The sequence below is a fragment of the Drosophila eugracilis genome, unplaced genomic scaffold (assembly GCF_018153835.1).
Source record: "Drosophila eugracilis isolate 14026-0451.02 unplaced genomic scaffold, ASM1815383v1 contig_2088, whole genome shotgun sequence".
NCBI lineage: Eukaryota > Metazoa > Arthropoda > Insecta > Diptera > Drosophilidae > Drosophila > Drosophila eugracilis.
The window spans coordinates 1674272-1691266 of NW_024572964.1; the positions used below are offsets into that span (position 1 = coordinate 1674272).

General features: G+C 37.5%; 3 protein-coding genes across 3 annotated transcripts; 2 read left to right on the plus strand and 1 right to left on the minus strand.

The window, feature by feature from the left end:
- The first annotated feature begins 146 nt into the window (after positions 1-146).
- Positions 147-2802, plus strand: LOC108102854 (transmembrane protein 35A). Its single transcript, XM_017208051.1, has 3 exons — positions 147-725; positions 2006-2144; positions 2208-2802. Exons 1-3 carry the CDS (start codon positions 603-605, stop codon positions 2426-2428), a joined length of 483 nt encoding a protein of 160 aa, XP_017063540.1. The 5' UTR covers positions 147-602; the 3' UTR covers positions 2429-2802.
- On the minus strand, positions 2745-4205 carry LOC108102851 (vacuolar protein sorting-associated protein VTA1 homolog). Its single transcript, XM_017208048.2, has 4 exons — positions 3993-4205; positions 3867-3928; positions 3639-3789; positions 2745-3570 (listed from the first exon to the last, which is right to left on the minus strand). The coding sequence occupies exons 1-4, from the start codon at positions 4100-4102 to the stop codon at positions 2940-2942; spliced, it is 954 nt and encodes a 317-aa protein (XP_017063537.1). The 5' UTR covers positions 4103-4205; the 3' UTR covers positions 2745-2939.
- Positions 4206-4256: 51 nt separating this feature from the next.
- Positions 4257-5495, plus strand: LOC108102853 (peroxisomal membrane protein PMP22). The gene is made up of 4 exons (XM_017208050.1): positions 4257-4357; positions 4446-4558; positions 4627-4885; positions 5012-5495. The coding sequence occupies exons 2-4, from the start codon at positions 4470-4472 to the stop codon at positions 5237-5239; spliced, it is 576 nt and encodes a 191-aa protein (XP_017063539.1). The 5' UTR covers positions 4257-4357; positions 4446-4469; the 3' UTR covers positions 5240-5495.
- The last annotated feature ends 11500 nt before the right edge of the window (positions 5496-16995 follow it).

Below are 16995 nucleotides of genomic sequence, written 5' to 3' on the forward strand. Positions count from 1 at the left end.
GGGTTGCAGGCCGGGGTCTTTGGCCTTAATTGCGCCAGTTTCGGAACAACCACCACCCGACCGTCCGAGGAAGACGAGGAGGAGTGGGTCCAGCTGCCGAAACGCCATGCTCTTCGGGGTGGGCCGGCTGTCCTCTCTTAACTCTCGATTCGGGCAGAGCACTGGGCATGTGAGCATATATTGATTTTCCGCCATTCCGTTTGGGATGCTGCCGAAATAAACTTTGCAACTGGTCTGAATCTCAATCTGAATTAGTCTCTTTTCAAACGCGAAACTGAAAGCGGAAAGACGCCGAGTGAAAATGAAATATATAGAAGGGAAGACCGCGGACTAAGAATTCATAAAATTATACATACCGCGCAGCGATTTGAAAACATTCGGATTGTGTGCTTCAATTTGTTGGTGGTCGCGTACTTTTCCGCACCGTCCGAATCGGCACGAAAAGCTGCGAGATTGGTCTAAAATTAGCGACCGGTGTGTTTTGGTAGAGTGTTGTATTGGTTAGGGGGTCCCAGTGAACTCCGGCCCCTTCGAACCCCCAGCGGCACTCTTGGGATATATAGTTTATACACACACGAGTGTTTACCCATAAATCGGTCAAGATGCCTCCTGCATCCAACACGATCGTGCTGAAAAGCCTCTCGGTCCTGCTAGGCCTGTTTTTTATCTTCGTAGGCACCCTCAAGCTGACGCCGCACATCAGCAAGGATCTGTACAAGGACCTGGTATGTGGAAAATCGATACAGCTGGAGTTTTAGCTTTTTTGTTTCCTCTGTGGTCTGGTGGGGTGCAGCCCATCGATTTTTCCCAAGTCCCTTTGGAAGTGCATTTTTAAGTCAATTGGTTCAATAAAATGGAACTTTCTTATGTAAAGGGGTGGAAAAACATTTAAAGAAAAGTCCCAAAATAGAACGCCTTTCGGAAATATGACTGACTAATGGGCATTGAACTCGACCCCATCAATGCCAATCGTTGACGTTGCGAAGCTCTATGATCTTCAAAGATATTTTGGGAAAAATATATGCTTTATTATTTCAAAAGTAAAAAAGATATATTAATTAAATTCTCTTGAAAATTACATAGTTTTTAATTTCCTATATAATTAATTACATATTTATTATTCGAATAGATCGTAATTTCATTCAAATGACCAAACTTCTGTTTTCTATCGAAATTTTAAAAAGCCCGAAACCTCAAAAACTAATTATTAATCACCTTGTTTGTAAATTGTTTTGAAGACCCCCAAACAATTTAGAAACATCCGTAGTTAACTAGAAAAAGCTCAAAGATTTATAGAACAGCTGTTAATGTGAATTTTTTGTTTACTTTTGTAAAAACAACGCCCAAAGATTTCGTTTTCATTACCATAAAAATATTTCGCATACCAATGTAAACAATTTCACTCACACAAACTACCATGACGTATACTTCTCAATCAATTCATGTTGTACAAATTTGCTTTATATATAAGCAATAGGGTGGATCGAGAGATAAAATGTATATTTCAAAAATGAAAATAAGGAATGTCAAATTCATGTTAAAACGGAGCCTAGTTTCAATTTCCGTCGAGTATTTTTTCAGATTTATCTTGCTATCCTGTTAAAACTTGTTACCTACATAATACGATTCAGAGTATGTTTTTAAATTGGCATTATATTCGTTACGCGCCATTTTACTATCAATTCTCATGTTTTGAATATCTTTTTTGCCAAAGGTATGACATTTGAATTTCGAAATATTTGTTGTGTTTGCCGCTCACAGTGGTGTAATTACCTTCGCATTACCACAAACACTTGTGGCCAACTATGCCAACACAAAAAAACACAGAGAATAACATACGAATGTGACAAAAAGAAAAGCTTGCTTCCATTTAAAAATAAACGGGCTGCACTGCCTTCCGCTGGGCCGCTAGGCGGAGCAAATTCCTCTGGGGGTTTCTAGCCATGATTAATTATATCCCGGTGCTGCAGAGAAGTCATATTCGATTTCCTCTCCTGAATTGCAGCGCACAGAATACGTGAAGTATGCTAAGGTATTTCCGCTGACTGCCCTTTTCGGAGTAAAGATCCCCTCGAAATGGTACCGCCGCACCGTTGGCATCCTGGAGATCGTCTGCGGTCTTGCCATGGCTCTGATTCCCTATCGTAAGAATAAACAAGTATTAATATTAATATATTTAATTAATGTGAGTCATTCTTTATCCACAGATAAAGTCAAGAATGCGGCCAACATTACGCTGCTGGTGCTGATGTTGCTGGGCATCTACCAGCACTGGATGGTAAGTGATCCCTTCGAGCGTTCAGGACCGGCGCTCGTGTTCACTTTCATGCTGGGCGGCCGCCTGGTGGTCTGGTATCAGACTGCCCGACTCCAGGACGAGGCCTCAACGACCACGCAGCCTCCTGCGAACGGAGTCAAGCAGGATTAGGCGCCTGCTCCAAAGGCATCACTTACTCATAGTCATTCACTGATCCAGCTTTGTTTTAGCACCTTCAGTTGGGTTCGAAAGCGATTGGCGCGCCTATATTTGGGTCAAAAAATCATTCACATCATTCTAGCAAATCGAAATTCATGTTTTCACTTTGGTGCCAAATAATTATCGTATACAAAACTAATATATTGTATGTAATGGCGAGAGATATTAACTAAAATTGTAGAGCCGCGGCATAAAGACACGACCACAACAAAACACAATTGTAATCAAATCCTTTTCCTAACGGGCACTTAGTCGAAACCATCTAAAATACGACTTTTAGAAACAATTTTAATAAATTTGAACAACTCATACACATATAAAATTAATTATCCAACGTCAGTCAATCTGAATTTCCTTTTACTTCGTTTCGCAACGCGTGTTAAGCGGGAGATTAATTGGTATAGTGGTGCTCTAAGCTATAACTGTGGCTAGGAAATAACTCCTAAATACATATATGTAAGTCCTACTCGGATCCTGTGCTCAGAAGTTTAAGGGCCTTCTGCAGGTTCTCGATAGCGGTCTTCACATCGTCATAGTTGAGGGCACTTCCGGCGTACTTGCAATACTTCTGAGCGGTTATCATTTGGTCAGGAGTGATCTGGACTCCGGCTACGGGTACAATGGGTTGATAAATGGTGGCCGCCGTGGCCGGATTGGGCTGAGCAGTCGGCACGTAGGGCACAAAACCACCTGGCTTTTCCTCATCCACTGGCGGACTGGGCAATTTGTTCGGATTGTTCAACACCTCCTCGGCAGTGGGAGGTACAACGCTTGAAGCCGTCGGCGAAGAGGGAGCAGGCGGCTGTGGTTCTGGCTCTGGTGGTTGGTAAGGTACAGGAGCACCTGCTCCCGCAACATCCTCGGGCGAAGTGTCTGCCGAGGCGTTAGCATTCGCCCCCTCGAGCTCAGCCTCGTCATCGTCATCAGGCAAGGGACCGGGAATGGGTGTCTCACCATTTTTCAGACAATTGTGAATGTAGGCTGCTTTCCACTTGGCATACTTTCTGTTGTGCAGCGCCTCCTCGCTCAACTCCCCGAAGGTTTGAAGTATATCGTAGAGCACCCCACTGGAGTAGAAGGCCTTAACGACATTTCTGTGGAGAAACCACAAACATATTAATCAAGGAAATAAATTCGGAAGCCCTTTTTTGACGAAACTTACTTGCCAAAGTTCTCCTCGCGATCCTGTTTATCGGCATACAAGAATAATTTCAGCGCGTAGTTTTCAATATGAGCCTGGGCAGCCACCTCATTAGTCACGGCCTCATTATCGGCATACTGTTTTTTCATCTGTTCTAGCCAGTCCATAATGCCTGATTTTGCAGGGAAAATCAAAACAAAACACGTATGAGTCATAGGCGAGAAGTATGCGTATTGGTTTTTCGCTTACCGAGTAGTAACTTAGTTTCCTCTCCCGTTTGGGTGGAGGCCTTGAGGCCCACCTGGAGGGCACTAGATTCAGAAAGACACAAAATTATTAAATACGAACAAGGAAAAACAATATGTAGGTGCTTACTAGAGTCTAGCCCAATAGGCTATGACTACATCCCGTGTGTCGTGTTCCTGGGCCAACTTCAGGAAGTGCTGTATTGACTTTAACGAGGGAGGGCAAGGTGGAAACTCCATCGTAGTCAAAAGAACGCTGAATCTTCAAGACTGTTACTTCTTTTTATACTAGGACTGGAAAATTATGCCGAAATTAATGGAATGACGATTGTCGCAGAGTGACCAGCTGTCTCGTCTTATCGATAACAATTTCGATAGATCCAACCATTATATCGATATGATCTGGATTAGATTTAAGTTAGTAACCACATAGGTCTACAGGTGTTGGTAGACTCTCAGTTATTAATCGGCGGTGAAGACGTTTGGAGTTCTTAGGTAAACGCAGGGAACCGGTTTCGCGCTGTTATCAGTGTGGCTAGTTGCACTTTGCACTTTAACCTGCATTATACGCACTTTACTCCAGGTTCACTTTTATTAAACCCGCAACATGGTTCTTTCGAAGCCCCTGTACTCGCTCTTCGGCACTTATCTGGAGCAGCTCTTTAACCATCCGGTCCGCACCAAGTCCATCACGGCGTATGTACATACATATAATTCCTTTTCATTAAATTCCACCGTTAACCCTGTGTTTCATCTGATTGCAGATGCGTTCTGGCCACCTCGGCGAATGTTACCTCCCAGCGTTTGGCGGGGGCCAAGACCCTCAACCAGCATAGTGTTTTCGCCTATGGACTCTTTGGCCTGGTCTTCGGTGGAAGTGTACCGCACTATTTCTACACGACTGTGGAGCGACTCTTCAACCACGATGTGCGCTTCAGAAGGTTCTTCCTGTTCTTGTCCGAGCGACTGGTCTATGCTCCTATCTACCAGGCACTTTCCCTGTTTTTTTTGTCCCTATTCGAGGTAAGAATTAGGAAGTGCTTTAGCTCAACTGTGTGGTTTAAGGTTTTGTTCATATTTAAGTGGCATTGTTTTTAATGCTTATAAATCATATTCTAAAACCTTTTTATAATCTTTTATATTTTTTAGGGTAACTCCCCCAACACGGCGGTAAAGAACGTGGAGAAGCTTTACTGGCCCCTGCTGAAGGCAAACTGGCAGTACCTTTCCCTGTTTGTGTACCTTAACTTCGCATACGTACCACCGATGTTCCGGTCGATTAGCATGGCCATTATCTCTTTCATCTGGGTGGTGTACATCGCACAACGGCGACGCCGATTCCAGGAGAAATTGGCCGCTGAGAAAGCCGCCAAATAAGCATTTCGTCGGGACACGAGTGACTTTAAAACCTGTGCAAGTTATCTTGGCTTAATATTCCAAATACTGTTTAGATTACGGCCGTAGTGCTTGAAGTTCTTTATCTGCTCTGTTTTCTGGCGAATTACTAATAGTCCGTGTATGAGCACGTAAGATAAGCTAAAACTAACTGAAGATTCGTCTTATCAACTGACTGTGGTTAAACCTTAAATTTTGTAAACTTTTCGTATTAAAAATAAACGTATATGTTAATGTATGTAAGACGAAGTCAGTCATTTCAAATGCTTATAACTGGTAATGTTTTTAATGTTTCTCAAAATCGAAAAACTGTTTTTTGATTTTTTAGCCAGTATTATTAGTATAGGGGTTCCTAGTTTCGGTAGTCAGTTGCATAAAAAAGTAAGCTAAAAAACTGCTGTCAATGGACGTCTGGGGTTCGTAATTTGATTGCAATTATTTCCAAGTGATTTGCTTTTAAATCTGGGGCACTTCAATTTTTCCCATTTTCAAATTTTTGATGATGGTTCCCCATAAAAAATGAGAAATTTGAGCAAAAATTGATTTTCTCAAAACCGAAAAATAAGTGATATGGGCGGTAAGTGTTAGTCGTAAGCAGCACAAAACAGTCGTTCTTTTGGCTGTAAGTCTTGTTTTAACCAATATATTTTAAGTAATATTGCAAATTTCTGTCAATAAAACGGGTTTTTGAAATTTTAGTCACTAACTTAGCTCTCGCAGTAAAAAATTAGAACAATCATGGTAAAAGTAAGTATGGGCGTTTTAAGTTTTGGTAGTCAGCTACATAAAACAGTAACAGTAACAGTTTTAGACGTGCCGCTTGTTTTGATAAAGTTACAGTTAAAAAAGCGGCAAAAAATCGTATCTCTCTGCTGTCAAAAGGTCGTATACTTCCAAACCTAAAATATCAGTATTTTATTCATTACGAAGCCAAAAATGGTCCAAACATGGAATGTCATATCTCGTAGGCCTCGAAATTTGATTGCTATCATTCCCATTGGGGTTGCGTTCAAATCTGGGACACTTCAATTTTTTCAATTTTTCGCAAATTTTGATGATGGAACCCCTTATAAAAATGCGAAATTCGAGCAAAAATTAATTTTCTCAAAATCGAAAAACGAGTGATAGGGGTGGTAAGTGATGGTCGTTAGCAGCACAAAACAGTCGTTCTCTTGGCTGTAAGTCTTGTTTTGACCAAGATAGAGCTGGAAAACCGGAAGTAATATTCAACATTTCTGTCAAAAAAATGGGTTTTTATTATTTTAGTCACTAACTCAGCTCTCACAGTAAAAAATAAGAACAGTCATGGTAAAAGTAAGTATCGGCGTTTCAAGTTTTGGTTGTCAGCTGCAAAAAACAGTCATTGTTTCAGACGTGCCGCTTGTTTTGATAAAGTTATAGTTAAAAAAGCGGCCAAAAATCGTATCTCTCTGCTGTCAAAAGGTCGTATACTTGATTCCGAGCCAAAAATATCAGTATTTTATTCATTACAAAGCCAAAAATGGTCCAAACATGGAATGTCATATCTCGTAGGCTTCGAAATTTGATTGCTATCATTCCCATTGGGGTTGCGTTCAAATCTGGGACACTTCAATTTTTTCAATTTTACGCAAATTTTGATGATGGAACCCCTTATAAAAATGCGAAATTCGAGCAAAAATTAATTTTCTCAAAATCGAAAAACGAGTGATAGGGGTGGTAAGTGATGGTCGTTAGCAGCACAAAACAGTCGTTCTCTTGGCTGTAAGTCTTGTTTTGACCAAGATAGAGCTGGAAAACCGGAAGTAATATTCAAAATTTCTGTCAAAAAAATGGGTTTTTAATATTTTAGTCACTAACTCAGTTCTCGCAGTATAAAATAAGAACAGTCATGGTAAAAGTAAGTATGGGCGTTTTAAGTTTTGGTTGTCAGCTGCATAAAACAGTAATTGTTTTAGACGTGCCGCTTGTTTTGATAAAGTTACAGTTAAAAAAGCGGCAAAAAATCGTATCTCTCTGCTGTCAAAAGGTCGTATACTTGATTCCGAGCCTAAAATATAAGTATTTTGTTCATTACAAAGCCAAAAATGGTCCAAACATGGAATGTCATATCTCGTAGGCCTCGAAATTTGATTGCTATCATTCCCATTGGGGTTGCGTTCAAATCTGGGACACTTAAATTTTTTCAATTTTTCGCAAATTTTGATGATGGTACCCCTTATAAAAATGCGAAATTTGAGCAAAAATTAATTTTCTCAAAATCGAAAAACGAATGATAGGGGTAGTAAGTGATGGTCGTTAGCAGCACAAAGCAGTCGTTCTCTTGGCTGTAAGTCTTGTTTTGACCAAGATAGAGCTGGAAAACCGGAAGTAATATTCAAAATTTCTGTCAAAAAAATGGGTTTTTAATATTTTAGTCACTAACTCAGTTCTCGCAGTATAAAATAAGAACAGTCATGGTAAAAGTAAGTATGGGCGTTTTAAGTTTTGGTTGTCAGCTGCATAAAACAGTAATTGTTTTAGACGTGCCGCTTGTTTTGATAAAGTTACAGTTAAAAAAGCGGCAAAAAATCGTATCTCTCTGCTGTCAAAAGGTCGTATACTTGATTTCGAGCCTAAAATATCAGTATTTTATTCATTACACAGCCAAAAATGGTCCAAACATGGAATGTCATATCTCGTAGGCCTCGAAATTTGATTGCTATCATTTCCATTCGGGTTGCGTTCAAGTCTGGGACACTTCAATATTGTCAATTTTTCGCAAATTTACCCCTTATAAAAATGCGAAATTTGAGCAAAAATTAATTTTCTCAAAATCGAAAAACGAGTGATAGGGGTAGTAAGTGATGGTCGTTAGCAGCACAAAACAGTCGTTCTCTTGGCTGTAAGTCTTGTTTTGACCAAGATAGAGCTGGAAAACCGGAAGTAATATTCAAAATTTCTGTCATAAAAATGGGTTTTTATTATTTTAGTCACTAATTCAGCTCTCGCAGTAAAAAATTAGAACAACCATGGTAAAAGTAAGTATGGGCGTTTTAAGTTTTGGTTGTCAGCTGCAAAAAACAGTAATTGTTTTAGACGTGCCGCTTGTTTTGATAAAGTTACAGTTAAAAAAGCGGCAAAAAATCGTATCTCTCTGCTGTCAAAAGGTCGTATACTTGATTTCGAGCCTAAAATATCAGTATTTTATTCATTACACAGCCAAAAATGGTCCAAACATGGAATGTCATATCTCGTAGGACTCGAAATTTGATTGCTATCATTCCCATTCGGGTTGCGTTCAAGTCTGGGACACTTAAATTTTTTCAATTTTTCGCAAATTTTGATGATGGTACCCCTTATAAAAATGCGAAATTTGAGCAAAAATTAATTTTCTCAAAATCGAAAAACGAGTGATAGGGGTGGTAAGTGATGGTCGTTAGCAGCACAAAACAGTCGTTCTCTTGGCTGTAAGTCTTGTTTTGACCAAGATAGAGCTGGAAAACCGGAAGTAATATTCAAAATTTCTGTCAAAAAAATGGGTTTTTAATATTTTAGTCACTAACTCAGCTCTCGCAGTAAAAAATAAGAACAGTCATGGTAAAAGTAAGTATGGGCGTTTCAAGTTTTGGTAGTCAGCTGCATAAAACAGTAATTGTTTTAGACGTTCCGCTTGTTTTAATAAAGTTACAGTTAAAAAAGCGGCAAAAAATCGTATCTCTCTGCTGTCAAAAGGTCGTATACTTGATTCCGAGAATAAATTTTAATATTTTGTTCATTACAAAGCAAAAAATGGTCCAAACATGGAATGTCATATCTTATAATATCAAGATATCAAGATAGAGGTGTAAAACCGCAAGTAATATACCAAATTTCTGTCAAAAAAATGGGTTTTTGATATTTTAGTCACTAACTCAGCTCTCGCAGTAAAAAATAAGAACAATCATGGTAAAAGTAAGTATGGGCGTTTTAAGTTTTGGTTGTCAGCTGCATAAAACAGTCATTGTTTCAGACGTGCCGCTTGTTTTGACAAATTTACAGTTAAAAAACGGCAAAAAATCGTATCTCTCTGCTGTCAAAAGGTCGTATACTTGATTTCGAGCCTAAAATATCAGTATTTTATTCATTACACAGCCAAAAATGGTCCAAACATGGAATGTCATATCTCGTAGGCCTCGAAATTTGATTGCTATCATTTCCATTCGGGTTGCGTTCAAATCTGGGACACTTCAATTTTTTCAATTTTTCGCAAATTTTGATGATGGTACCCCTTATAAAAATGCGAAATTTGAGCAAAAATTAATTTTCTCAAAATCGAAAAACGAATGATAGGGGTAGTAAGTGATGGTCGTTAGCAGCACAAAACAGTCGTTCTCTTGGCTGTAAGTCTTGTTTTGACCAAGATAGAGCTGGAAAACCGGAAGTAATATTCAAAATTTCTGTCATAAAAATGGGTTTTTATTATTTTAGTCACTAATTCAGCTCTCGCAGTAAAAAATTAGAACAACCATGGTAAAAGTAAGTATGGGCGTTTTATGTTTTGGTTGTCAGCTGCAAAAAACAGTAATTGTTTTAGACGTGCCGCTTGTTTTGATAAAGTTACAGTTAAAAAAGCGGCAAAAAATCGTATCTCTCTGCTGTCAAAAGGTCGTATACTTGATTTCGAGCCTAAAATATCAGTATTTTATTCATTACACAGCCAAAAATGGTCCAAACATGGAATGTCATATCTCGAAGGCCTCGTAATTTGATTGCTATCATTCCCATTCGGGTTGCGTTCAAATCTGAAACACTTCAATTTTTTCAATTTTTCGCAAATTTTGATGATGGTACCCCTTATAAAAATGCAAAATTCGAGCAAAAATTCATTTTCTCAAAATCGAAAAACGAGTGATAGGGGTGGTAAGTGATGGTCGTTAGCAGCACAAAACAGTCGTTCTCTTGGCTGTAAGTCTTGTTTTGACCAAGATAGAGCTGGAAAACCGGAAGTAATATTCAAAATTTCTGTCAAAAAAATGGGTTTTTAATATTTTAGTCACTAACTCAGCTCTCGCAGTAAAAAATTAGAACAACCATGGTAAAAGTAAGTATGGGCGTTTTAAGTTTTGGTTGTCAGCTGCAAAAAACAGTAATTGTTTTAGACGTGCCGCTTGTTTTGATAAAGTTACAGTTAAAAAAGCGGCAAAAAATCGTATCTCTCTGCTGTCAAAAGGTCGTATACTTGATTCCGAGCCTAAAATATCAGTATTTTGTTCATTACAAAGCCAAAAATGGTCCAAACATGGAATGTCATATCTCGAAGGCCTCGTAATTTGATTGCTATCATTCCCATTCGGGTTGCGTTCAAATCTGAAACACTTCAATTTTTTCAATTTTTCGCAAATTTTGATGATGGTACCCCTTATAAAAATGCGAAATTCGAGCAAAAATTAATTTTCTCAAAATCGAAAAACGAGTGATAGGGCTGGTAAGTGATGGTCGTTAGCAGCACAAAACAGTCGTTCTCTTGGCTGTAAGTCTTGTTTTGACCAAGATAGAGCTGGAAAACCGGAAGTAATATTCAACATTTCTGTCATAAAAATGGGTTTTTATTATTTTAGTCACTAATTCAGCTCTCGCAGTAAAAAATTAGAACAATCATGGTAAAAGTAAGTATGGGCGTTTTAAGTTTTGGTTGTCAGCTGCAAAAAACAGTAATTGTTTTAGACGTGCCGCTTGTTTTGATAAAGTTACAGTTAAAAAAGCGGCAAAAAATCGTATCTCTCTGCTGTCAAAAGGTCGTATACTTGATTTCGAGCCTAAAATATCAGTATTTTATTCATTACACAGCCAAAAATGGTCCAAACATGGAATGTCATATCTCGTAGGCCTCGAAATTTGATTGCTATCATTTCCATTCGGGTTGCGTTCAAGTCTGGGACACTTCAATATTTTCAATTTTTCGCAAATTTTGATGATGGTACCCCTTATAAAAATGCGAAATTTAAGCAAAAATTAATTTTCTCAAAATCGAAAAACGAATGATAGGGGTAGTAAGTGATGGTCGTTAGCAGCACAAAACAGTCGTTCTCTTGGCTGTAAGTCTTGTTTTGACCAAGATAGAGCTGGAAAACCGGAAGTAATATTCAAAATTTCTGTCAAAAAAATGGGTTTTTAATATTTTAGTCACTAACTCAGTTCTCGCAGTATAAAATAAGAACAGTCATGGTAAAAGTAAGTATGGGCGTTTTAAGTTTTGGTTGTCAGCTGCATAAAACAGTAATTGTTTTAGACGTGCCGCTTGTTTTGATAAAGTTACAGTTAAAAAAGCGGCAAAAAATCGTATCTCTCTGCTGTCAAAAGGTCGTATACTTGATTCCGAGCCTAAAATATAAGTATTTTGTTTATTACAAAGCCAAAAATGGTCCAAACATGGAATGTCATATCTCGTAGGACTCGAAATTTGATTGCTATCATTCCCATTCGGGTTGCGTTCAAATCTGAAACACTTCAATTTTTTCAATTTTTCGCAAATTTTGATGATGGTACCCCTTATAAAAATGCGAAATTCGAGCAAAAATTAATTTTCTCAAAATCGAAAAACGAGTGATAGGGGTGGTAAGTGATGGTCGTTAGCAGCACAAAATAGTCGTTCTCTTGGCTGTAAGTCTTGTTTTGACCAAGACAGAGCTGGAAAACCGGAAGTAATATTCAACATTTCTGTCAAAAAAATGGGTTTTTAATATTTTAGTCACTAACTCAGCTCTCGCAGTAAAAAATAAGAACAGTCAAGGTAAAAGTAAGTATGGGCGTTTTAAGTTTTGGTTGTCAGCTGCATAAAACAGTAATTGTTTTAGACGTGCCGCTTGTTTTGATAAAGTTACAGTTAAAAAAGCGGCAAAAAATCGTATCTCTCTGCTGTCAAAAGGTCGTATACTTGATTTCGAGCCTAAAATATCAGTATTTTATTCATTACACAGCCAAAAATGGTCCAAACATGGAATGTCATATCTCGTAGGCCTCGAAATTTGATTGCTATCATTTCCATTCGGGTTGCGTTCAAGTCTGGGACACTTCAATATTGTCAATTTTTCGCAAATTTACCCCTTATAAAAATGCGAAATTTGAGCAAAAATTAATTTTCTCAAAATCGAAAAACGAATGATAGGGGTAGTAAGTGATGGTCGTTAGCAGCACAAAACAGTCGTTCTCTTGGCTGTAAGTCTTGTTTTGACCAAGATAGAGCTGGAAAACCGGAAGTAATATTCAAAATTTCTGTCATAAAAATGGGTTTTTATTATTTTAGTCACTAATTCAGCTCTCGCAGTAAAAAATTAGAACAACCATGGTAAAAGTAAGTATGGGCGTTTTAAGTTTTGGTTGTCAGCTGCAAAAAACAGTAATTGTTTTAGACGTGCCGCTTGTTTTGATAAAGTTACAGTTAAAAAAGCGGCAAAAAATCGTATCTCTCTGCTGTCAAAAGGTCGTATACTTGATTTCGAGCCTAAAATATCAGTATTTTATTCATTACACAGCCAAAAATGGTCCAAACATGGAATGTCATATCTCGTAGGACTCGAAATTTGATTGCTATCATTCCCATTCGGGTTGCGTTCAAGTCTGGGACACTTAAATTTTTTCAATTTTTCGCAAATTTTGATGATGGTACCCCTTATAAAAATGCGAAATTTGAGCAAAAATTAATTTTCTCAAAATCGAAAAACGAGTGATAGGGGTGGTAAGTGATGGTCGTTAGCAGCACAAAACAGTCGTTCTCTTGGCTGTAAGTCTTGTTTTGACCAAGATAGAGCTGGAAAACCGGAAGTAATATTCAAAATTTCTGTCAAAAAAATGGGTTTTTAATATTTTAGTCACTAACTCAGCTCTCGCAGTAAAAAATAAGAACAGTCATGGTAAAAGTAAGTATGGGCGTTTCAAGTTTTGGTAGTCAGCTGCATAAAACAGTAATTGTTTTAGACGTTCCGCTTGTTTTAATAAAGTTACAGTTAAAAAAGCGGCAAAAAATCGTATCTCTCTGCTGTCAAAAGGTCGTATACTTGATTTCGAGCCTAAAATATCAGTATTTTATTCATTACAAAGCCAAAAATGGTCCAAACATGGAATGTCATATCTCGAAGGCCTCGTAATTTGATTGCTATCATTCCCATTCGGGTTGCGTTCAAATCTGAAACACTTCAATTTTTTCAATTTTTCGCAAATTTTGATGATGGTACCCTTTATAAAAATGCGAAATTCGAGCAAAAATTAATTTTCTCAAAATCGAAAAACGAGTGATAGGGCTGGTAAGTGATGGTCGTTAGCAGCACAAAACAGTCGTTCTCTTGGCTGTAAGTCTTGTTTTGACCAAGATAGAGCTGGAAAACCGGAAGTAATATTCAACATTTCTGTCATAAAAATGGGTTTTTATTATTTTAGTCACTAATTCATCTCTCGCAGTAAAAAAATAGAACAATCATGGTAAAAGTAAGTATGGGCGTTTTAAGTTTTGGTTGTCAGCTGCAAAAAACAGTAATTGTTTTAGACGTTCCGCTTGTTTTAATAAAGTTACAGTTAAAAATGCGGCAAAAAATCGTATCTCTCTGCTGTCAAAAGGTCGTATACTTGATTCCGAGAATAAATTTTAATATTTTGTTCATTACAAAGCAAAAAATGGTCCAAACATGGAATGTCATATCTTATAATATCAAGATATCAAGATAGAGGTGTAAAACCGCAAGTAATATACCAAATTTCTGTCAAAAAAATGGGTTTTTGATATTTTAGTCACTAACTCAGCTCTCGCAGTAAAAAATAAGAACAATCATGGTAAAAGTAAGTATGGGCGTTTTAAGTTTTGGTTGTCAGCTGCATAAAACAGTCATTGTTTCAGACGTGCCGCTTGTTTTGACAAATTTACAGTTAAAAAACGGCAAAAAATCGTGTTTCTCTGCTGTCAAAAGGTCGTATACTTGATTCCGAGCCTAAAATATAAGTATTTTGTTCATTACAAAGTCAAAAATGGTCCAAACATGGAATGTCATATTTCGAAGGCCTCGTAATTTGATTGCTATCATTCCCATTCGGGTTGCGTTCAAATCTGAAACACTTCAATTTTTTCAATTTTTCGCAAATTTTGATGATGGTACCCCTTATAAAAATGCGAAATTCGAGCAAAAATTAATTTCCTCAAAATCGAAAAACGAGCGATAAGGGTGGTAAGTGATGGTCGTTAGCAGCACAAAACAGTCGTTCTCTTGGCTGTAAGTCTTGTTTTGACCAAGATAGAGCTGGAAAACCGGAAGTAATATTCAACATTTCTGTCATAAAAATGGGTTTTTATTATTTTAGTCACTAATTCAGCTCTCGCAGTAAAAAATTAGAACAACCATGGTAAAAGTAAGTATGGGCGTTTTAAGTTTTGGTTGTCAGCTGCATAAAACAGTAATTGTTTTAGACGTGCCGCTTGTTTTGATAAAGTTACAGTTAAAAAAGCGGCAAAAAATCGTATCTCTCTGCTGTCAAAAGGTCGTATACTTGATTTCGAGCCTAAAATATCAGTATTTTATTGATTACACAGCCAAAAATGGTCCAAACATGGAATGTCATATCTCGAAGGCCTCGTAATTTGATTGCTATCATTCCCATTCGGGTTGCGTTCAAATCTGAAACACTTCAATTTTTTCAATTTTTCGCAAATTTTGATGATGGTACCCCTTATAAAAATGCGAAATTCGAGCAAAAATTAATTTCCTCAAAATCGAAAAACGAGCGATAGGGGTGGTAAGTGATGGTCGTTAGCAGCACAAAACAGTCGTTCTCTTGGCTGTAAGTCTTGTTTTGACCAAGATAGAGCTGGAAAACCGGAAGTAATATTCAACATTTCTGTCATAAAAATGGGTTTTTATTATTTTAGTCACTAATTCAGCTCTCGCAGTAAAAAATTAGAACAACCATGGTACAAGTAAGTATGGGCGTTTTAAGTTTTGGTTGTCAGCTGCATAAAACAGTAATTGTTTTAGACGTGCCGCTTGTTTTGATAAAGTTACAGTTAAAAAAGCGGCAAAAAATAGTATCTCTCTGCTGTCAAAAGGTCGTATACTTGATTTCGAGCCTAAAATATCAGTATTTTATTCATTACACAGCCAAAAATGGTCCAAACATGGAATGTCATATCTCGTAGGCCTCGAAATTTGATTGCTATCATTCCCATTCGGGTTGCGTTAAAGTCTGGGACACTTAAATTTTTTCAATTTTTCGCAAATTTTGATGATGGTACCCCTTATAAAAATGCGAAATTCGAGCAAAAATTAATTTCCTCAAAATCGAAAAACGAGCGATAAGGGTGGTAAGTGATGGTCGTTAGCAGCACAAAACAGTCGTTCTCTTGGCTGTAAGTCTTGTTTTGACCAAGATAGAGCTGGAAAACCGGAAGTAATACTCAAAATTTCTATCAAAAAAATGGGTTTTTAATATTTTAGTCACTAACTCAGCTCTCGCAGTAAAAAATAAGAACAGTCATGGTAAAAGTAAGTATGGGCGTTTCAAGTTTTGGTAGTCAGCTGCATAAAACAGTAATTGTTTTAGACGTTCCGCTTGTTTTAATAAAGTTACAGTTAAAAAAGCGGCAAAAAATCGTATCTCTCTGCTGTCAAAAGGTCGCATACTTGATTCCGCTCTCGCAGTAAAAAATTAGAACAACCATGGTAAAAGTAAGTATGGGCGTTTTAAGTTTTGGTTGTCAGCTGCATAAAACAGTAATTGTTTTAGACGTGCCGCTTGTTTTGATAAAGTTACAGTTAAAAAAGCGGCAAAAAATCGTATCTCTCTGCTGTCAAAAGGTCGTATACTTGATTTCGAGCCTAAAATATCAGTATTTTATTCATTACACAGCCAAAAATGGTCCAAACATGGAATGTCATATCTCGAAGGCCTCGTAATTTGATTGCTATCATTCCCATTCGGGTTGCGTTCAAATCTGAAACACTTCAATTTTTTCAATTTTTCGCAAATTTTGATGAGGTACCCCTTATAAAAATGCGAAATTCGAGCAAAAATTCATTTTCTCAAAATCGAAAAACGAGTGATAGGGGTGGTAAGTGATGGTCGTTAGCAGCACAAAACAGTCGTTCTCTTGGCTATAAGTCTTGTTTTGACCAAGATAGAGCTGGAAAACCGGAAGTAATATTCAACATTTCTGTCATAAAAATGGGTTTTTATTATTTTAGTCACTAATTCAGCTCTCGCAGTAAAAAAATAGAACAATCATGGTAAAAGTAAGTATGGGCGTTTTAAGTTTTGGTTGTCAGCTGCAAAAAACAGTAATTGTTTTAGACGTGCCGCTTGTTTTGATAAAGTTACAGTTAAAAAAGCGGCAAAAAATCGTATCTCTCTGCTGTCAAAAGGTCGTATACTTGATTCCGAGCCTAAAATATAAGTATTTTGTTCATTACACAGCCAAAAATGGTCCAAACATGGAATGTCATATCTCGAAGGCCTCGTAATTTGATTGCCATCATTCCCATTCGGGTTGCGTTCAAATCTGAAACACTTCAATTTTTTCAATTTTTCGCAAATTTTGATGATGGTACCCCTTATAAAAATGCGAAATTCGAGCAAAAATTCATTTTCTCAAAATCGAAAAACGAGTGATAGGGGTGGTAAGTGATGGTCGTTAGCAGCACAAAACAGTCGTTCTCTTGGCTGTAAGTCTTGTTTTGACCAAGATAGAGCTGGAAAACCGGAAGTAATATTCAACATTTCTGTCATAAAAATGGGTTTTTATTATTTTAGTCACTAATTCA

Bases quoted from the DNA above. Each gene is read 5' to 3' on its own strand.
- LOC108102853 (XM_017208050.1), top strand. From the start codon at position 4,470: ATGGTTCTTTCGAAGCCCCTGTACTCGCTCTTCGGCACTTATCTGGAG. The intron at 4,559-4,626 runs GTATGTACATAC...ATCTGATTGCAG, and splicing joins CGCACCAAGTCCATCACGGC to ATGCGTTCTGGCCACCTCGG. The intron at 4,886-5,011 runs GTAAGAATTAGG...TATATTTTTTAG, and splicing joins TTTTTTTGTCCCTATTCGAG to GGTAACTCCCCCAACACGGC.
- LOC108102851 (XM_017208048.2), bottom strand. From the start codon at position 4,102: ATGGAGTTTCCACCTTGCCCTCCCTCGTTAAAGTCAATACAGCACTTC. The intron at 3,929-3,992 runs GTAAGCACCTAC...TTCTGAATCTAG, and splicing joins GCCTATTGGGCTAGACTCTA to TGCCCTCCAGGTGGGCCTCA. The intron at 3,571-3,638 runs GTAAGTTTCGTC...GTTTCTCCACAG, and splicing joins CGCGAGGAGAACTTTGGCAA to AAATGTCGTTAAGGCCTTCT.
- LOC108102854 (XM_017208051.1), top strand. From the start codon at position 603: ATGCCTCCTGCATCCAACACGATCGTGCTGAAAAGCCTCTCGGTCCTG. The intron at 726-2,005 runs GTATGTGGAAAA...CCTGAATTGCAG, and splicing joins AGGATCTGTACAAGGACCTG to CGCACAGAATACGTGAAGTA. The intron at 2,145-2,207 runs GTAAGAATAAAC...CTTTATCCACAG, and splicing joins CATGGCTCTGATTCCCTATC to ATAAAGTCAAGAATGCGGCC.